General features: G+C 37.9%; 1 protein-coding gene across 1 annotated transcript; it reads right to left on the reverse strand.

Moving 5' to 3' along the window:
* Positions 1–1,731: 1,731 nt before the first annotated feature.
* Positions 1,732–6,404, reverse strand: LOC132253563 (uncharacterized). The gene is made up of 3 exons (XM_059735950.1): positions 6,267–6,404; positions 4,223–6,029; positions 1,732–3,748 (listed from the first exon to the last, which is right to left on the reverse strand). The coding sequence occupies exons 1-3, from the start codon at positions 6,402–6,404 to the stop codon at positions 1,746–1,748; spliced, it is 3,948 nt and encodes a 1,315-aa protein (XP_059591933.1). The 3' UTR covers positions 1,732–1,745.
* Positions 6,405–6,619: the final 215 nt, after the last annotated feature.

Genomic DNA, 6,619 nt, shown 5'->3' on the forward strand with positions numbered 1-6,619 from the left:
ACTCACTTATTTCCTCATTTAGCCCTTTCTTGATCTTTCAAAATCTAAAGTCATTCAATTTGCACAATTTTCTTCCCTTGAACCTGAGATAAATCTCCAAAGTATAGATTAAACTCATGGCTAGGGCCTTAGCATTGATTTAGGTCAAGTTGGGTGATTTGAATGTCCTTTGGTGCACAAATCATGTCGATATGTGCCATTAGAGCCCAACAAGGGAAAATTTTTTTTTCATTATATTTAATCTTTTCGATTTATCTATCCACCCGAAACAATAGAAACCCTAAACAATGTTGATGAAAGTTGGGTAACACCGCATTTTATATGGAGAACCACCGCCCAATGAAACCGTAAAAATCAAGAACAATCCATGAAAAATAAACAAGAAACGAGTATGAGTGTGATGCGTACCTAGAGTGCGACAAACCCACGACGAAACCCTAAAATTGCCGTCAATGGAAGCTAGGACGACGGACAAGGGAAAAGGAGACAAGGGGGAGAGGAGATGAAGTGGTTTGGAAGTGGAACCGACCGTTTGGATGATTTCGGAATGAGCTCGAAATAGAAATTAGGTATTTTGAATTGGATTTCGGTTAAGAAGAGTCATTTCGAAATTTAACTTTTGAAATCGAAAATAGCCTGATTTCGAATTCATTAACTGATGGTAAAAAAATGCTTATTTTAAAATCTGACCATTGAATTCGAAAACTATCTTATTTCGAAATGACTCACTGTAAAAAGAAAACATTTCAAACACCTCATTTCGAAATGAATAAAAATCATTTCTAAATCGGGTAAATTTCGAAGTCACTTTCTAAAATTCAACAAAATCTCAATTCTAAAGCAAAAGTTTCTATTTCGAAAAGCCCACCATTTCGAATTTGCTAACTGTAGCCTCAATGCAGTGCAAAAAAAACATTTCGAAATTTCCTTAATGAATTCGAAAATAGTTCCATTTCGAATTGACTCACTGTTGATTCCCACTTCTATATCGAAATAGCAACTTTGTTGGATTTCGAATTTGTCTTCTTTCGAAATAACACACTGTGAGTGCTGAAGTCCATAGTAAAGCATCAAAATTGCTCATTTCGAAATTCAAAATCCATCTCAAAATTCATTGTATTTCGAACTCATTGGTTGTGAGTTCAAAACACCTATTTTTCCATTTACTAGTGATTTCGAAATCAATCTCAATTCGAATTCACTTTCTGTAGATTTAAAATTGCAATTCCAAAACAAAAAATTTGAATTCGAAAAGATCATAATATTGAAATCACCCATTACTAGTCTCCAAAAGTGTCATCTCCATTTAAGATTTCAAATTTAAAGACAAAGGAATTTAACCCTTCATCATAAAAATTTAGGATTTCTCTCCCAAGGGCTACTCAGTTTTGTATTTCATTCTTTGTATTCAAAGTTCACCAATGGTCTTAAATATAGATCAACATACCTGTAGGAGCTTTGCAACCTTGAACACATGTGAGGCTTACCTTTTCACTCCCTTGAAGTTTGCATTTACCTATATCACTCGGATGTTTGCAAGTTAAGTTGCTACAACTCATAAACTCATTAGTAAGTTAAAACAACTAAAAAAAATAAAAAAATAAATAAAAAAATAAAATAAAATAAAAAATGCTAACCATATTGCTAATGACTAATTGAAAATGCAAAACTAAATAAAGAAAAAAATAATAATAAAAGAAATAAAACAAAATAAAAGTTTACCTACTGGATTTTCAGAAAATGCTTCAACCCTTTTGAACATCCCCATCAAGAAAATGGAGATTCTCCTCTTGTGTCTCAAATCTTTCAATGAAATGCTTTAGGCGCTGACCATTAACTTTGAATTCATTACCTGTCCTCGGATTTTGAATGGTCACGGTGCCATAAGGGAAGACTTCCTTTACCACATAAGGGCCATTCCACCTTGACCTAAGCTTTCCTGGAAAAATGTGAAGCTTGGAGTCGTACAACAACACCTTTTCACCTTGCTTGAACTCCCTTCGTAAAATAAGCTTGTCATGGTAGAATTTGTGTTTTTCCCTTGCATTACGTAGGCATTCATAACTCTCATTTCGATATGCCTCAAGTTCATTCAAATCATATTTCCTTTTAGCTCCAGCTTGATCCGAATCAAAGTTCATCTTCTTTATAGCCCAATATGCACGATGTTTGAGTTCTACAAGCAAGTGACATGCTTTACCATAAACAATTCGGTACGGTGACATGCCAAGGACAGTCTTATAGGCTGTCCTATATGCCCAAAGTGCATCACTCAACTTGGTAGACCAATCTTTTCTTGTAGTATTGACTACTTTGGTGAGGATTCTCTTAATTTCCCGATTTGCTAGCTCAGCTTGCCCATTCGTTTGAGGGTGATATGGGGTGGACACTTTATGCCTCACTCCATATTTCTGCAAAAGAGTGGAAAAGGGCTTATTACAAAAGTGTGAACCTCCATCACTAATGATTGCTCTCGGAATGCCAAACCTAGAGAAAATATTCTCCTTTAAAAATTTGAGCACCACTTTGTGATCATTGCTCTTGCATGCCACTGCTTCTACCCATTTAGAGACATAATCCACTCCCACCAAAATATAGAGATTACCAAAAGAAGGAGGGAATGGTCCCATAAAGTCCAGGCCCCAACAATCAAAAACCTCAACAACACAAATATGATTTTGAGGCATTTGATACCTTGTGTTGATTTTCCCCAGTTGTTGACATTGTGGACAACTTTTGCAATGAGTGTTACAATCCTTGAACATAGTTGGCCAATAGAATCCACTATGTAGAATTTTTGCTGAAGTCTTCCTTGAAGCGAAATGACCTCCACAAGCTCCTTCATGGCACATTCGCAATATGTCTTGTTGTTCATCCTCTGGAACACATCTCCTCATAATTTGATCCGGGCAAAACTTATACAAATATGGATCATCCCAAGCGTAGTGTTTTGCCCGCGAAAGAAAATACTTCTTTGTTTCCATGTTCCATTCTGATGGAAGCTCTCCGGTTGCCAAGTAATTGACTATATTTGCGAACCAAGGCAACTTCTCCACTGCACAAAGTGCATCATCAGGAAACTCATCATTAATTTGTGCTTCCTCGAAATGTGACTCTACTTTAACTCGGGAAAGATGATCAGCAACCACATTCTCTACCCCTTGCTTATCCTTGATTTGAATGTTAAATTCTTGAAGGAGAAGGATCCATCTGATAAGTCTTGCTTTGACATCCTTTTTGTTGAGTAGATATTTCAAGGCCGAATGATCAGTAAAAATTACTATTGAAGTTCCCAAAAGGTAGTTCCTGAATTTATCAAGTGCAAACACCACTGCAAGGAGCTTCTTTTCAGTAGTTGTGTAGTTCTTCTGAGCATCATTGAGGGTTTTACTAGCATAGTACACCACATATGGTTTTCCATCCTCTCTTTGACCTAGTACAGCTCCCACTGCATAGTCACTAGCATCGCACATCAACTCAAATGGGAGAGACCAATTGGGAGATCTCACAATTGGTGCACTAGTGAGGAGTGACTTTAGCCTCTTGAAAGCTTCTTGACATGCTTTAGTCCATATGAACTCTGCATCCTTAAGTAGTAAAGCACAAAGAGGTTGAGCGATTTTTGAGAAGTCTTGTATGAACCTTCTATAAAAACCTGCATGTCCCAAAAATTGCCTCACCTCTTTAACAGTAGTAGGCGAAGGTAGCTTTGAGATGAGCTCAATTTTTGCTGGATCTACCTGAATTCCTTCTTTAGAGATGATATGACCAAGTACTACCCCTGAGGTTGCCATGAAGTGACACTTCTCCCAATTTAGAACCAAATCATTCTCAATGCACCTTTTTAAAACTTTTTTCAAATTTAAGAGACAATCATCAAAGGTCTTCCCATAAACAGTTAGATCATCCATGAAAACTTCCATGATTCTCTCTACCATGTCACTGAAAATACTAAGCATACACCTTTGAAATGTGGCCGGTGCATTACAAAGACCAAAAGGCATGCGCCTATAAGCATAAGTGCCAAATGGGCATGTGAATGTGGTTTTCTCCTGATCCTCCAATGTAATGGCAATTTGAAAATAGCTTGAATAGCCATCCAAGAAGCAATAATAGTCATGACCAGCTACCCTCTCCAAAACCTGATCTAAGAAAGGTAATGGAAAGTGATCTTTCTTGGTGACTGCATTCAACTTCCTAAAATCAATGCATACTCGCCAACCTGTAGTCAACCTTGTAGGAATGAGCTCTCCTTCATCATTCTTCATCACAGTTATCCCGCTTTTCTTAGGTACTACTTGAGTGGGGCTCACCCAACTACTGTCAGAGATAGGATAAATAATACCTGCATCTAAAAGCTTCAATACCTCATTTCTGACTACATCTTGCATAAGGGGATTTAGCCTTCTTTGTGGCTGCCTTACTGGTTTTGCATTCTCTTCCAAATAAATATGATGCGTGCAAATCAAGGGATTTATCCCTTTCAAATCTGAAATGGACCAACCAATCGCTCTTTGATTCTCTTTAAGCACCTTCAAAAGTTTCATTTCTTGCTCTTCAGTTAATGTAGCTGAAATTACCACAGGTTTTTCTTCATTTGCCTCTAGATAAACATACTTTAAACCATGTGGCAGGGGCTTTAACTCTGGTTTGCTGATCTCAACCTCTTCCTTTTTGCTTTCTTCATCATTCTCAACACTGTTCAAAGATTGAATCGTATATTTTTCTTTCCATTCTGTAGCAACTTGAACACATTCTTCCTTAACGATTGTAGAGAAAAATTCATCTATATTTTCTTCCATTAACTTTTCTGTGTGTTCTTGCACCAAAACCTCTATAAGGCATGCTTCCTCATTTTCCACATCATCATGGTCCATTGGTTGCTTGCATAAATTGAAGACATTCATTTCCACTGTCATGTTCCCAAAAGATAATTGCATCAATCCATTTCGACAGTTAATGAGAGCATTGGCTGTAGCAAGGAAGGGTCTCCCAAGAATAATTGGAACAGAATTCATACCCTTTTTCAATGGTTCTGTATCTAACACCACAAAGTCCACTGGGTAGTAGAACTTTTCAACTTGCACCAAAACATCTTCGACTACTCCTCTAGGTACTTTAATCGAACGATCTGCTAAAGAGAGTGTAATGGTAGTAGCCTTAAGCTCTCCCAATCCCAATTGCTTATAGATTGAATATGGAAGCAAATTCACACTAGCTCCCAAATCTAACAAAGCCCTTTCCACGAATGAATCTCCAATCTGGACTGAGATGGTAGGACAACCTGGATCTTTGTACTTCACCATTGCCTTATTCTCAATGATGGCACTGACTTGCTCGGTGAGGAATGCTTTCTTGCTTAATTTAATCCTTCTCTTCACAGTGCATAAGTCTTTGAGGAACTTTGCATAAGCAGGAACTTGCTTGATCATATCAAGGAGTGGAATGTTGATCTTCACTTGCTTCAAAACTTCTAAAATCTCTAAAGTCTTATCCCCCACTTTGTGTCTCTGCATAGCTGAAGGGAAAGGTAAATGATTGGAAACACTCATTTTATTTTTGCTCACAATGACTTCCTCATATTTTTCAAACGCTTTCTCATTTCTAACATTTTTCTCCATAGTTGGTTCATCTCTAGCAGGAATATCTTCTTCACTTACAGGTAACTTGGGCCCTTCGTATTCTTTCCCATTTCTGAGTGTGATAACTGCATTGCAATCTTCCTTTTGCACTTCAGAAACTTCATTTACTCCTCTCGGATTTTTCTGTGGTTGAGCTGGGAATTTTCCTTTCTCTTGAGATAAACTTACAGCAAGTTGGCTCAAAGTGGTTCGAATATCTACTAGTTCCTGAGATGTTTGAGCATTTATCCTATTTTGATCTTCATTACGCTTGTCTTGCTTCTGTATAAACTCTCTCATCATGTCTTCCAGGCTTGAGTTAGATGATGAGGCTTGATGTTGCTGTTGAAAATTCTGAGATGGCATACCTTGTGGTTGAAAACCTTGCTGCCCATTAGTCTGATTACCCTGAAATCGGTTTCCTTGCTGTTGAAACTAGCCATTGTTACCTCCCCTCCATGATAGATTTGGATGATTCCTCCAACCCGGATTATAAGTGTTGGAATATGGAGAATTGCTAGAATATTGCTTGTATGTCCCTAAGGCATTGGCTTGCTCCGTAAACATATCTTGCACTGCAGGTAGAGTGGGACAAGATTGTACACCATGTTCTGTAGACTTACATATCAAGCACAATTGAGTTACCCCATCATTGACTATTTGTACCTCTTGAACTCCCTTGGCTTCCAAATCATCCAACCTTCTCATAACGGTTGTTAACTTTGCTTGGACATCTAAACCCTCTGGTAGGGTATACACTCCACTAGTTCTTGCCCTGTTCATTGTTCTATCTCTAGATGGTTCCTTGACGATTGGTTCATCCCAACTTCTAGATACCTCGGCAACATAATCAAGGAATTGAAATGCTTCATCGGGGTTTTTATTCATGAAATCTCCTCCACACATAGTCTCGAGAAGTTGTTTCATTGGTGGTGCAATACCTTCATAGAAATACGAAACTAGCATCCAGTTGTCAAATCCGTGATGAGGGCAAGCTG

This window comes from Vitis vinifera, chromosome 3, assembly GCF_030704535.1.
Source record: "Vitis vinifera cultivar Pinot Noir 40024 chromosome 3, ASM3070453v1".
Taxonomy (NCBI): Eukaryota; Viridiplantae; Streptophyta; class Magnoliopsida; order Vitales; family Vitaceae; genus Vitis; species Vitis vinifera.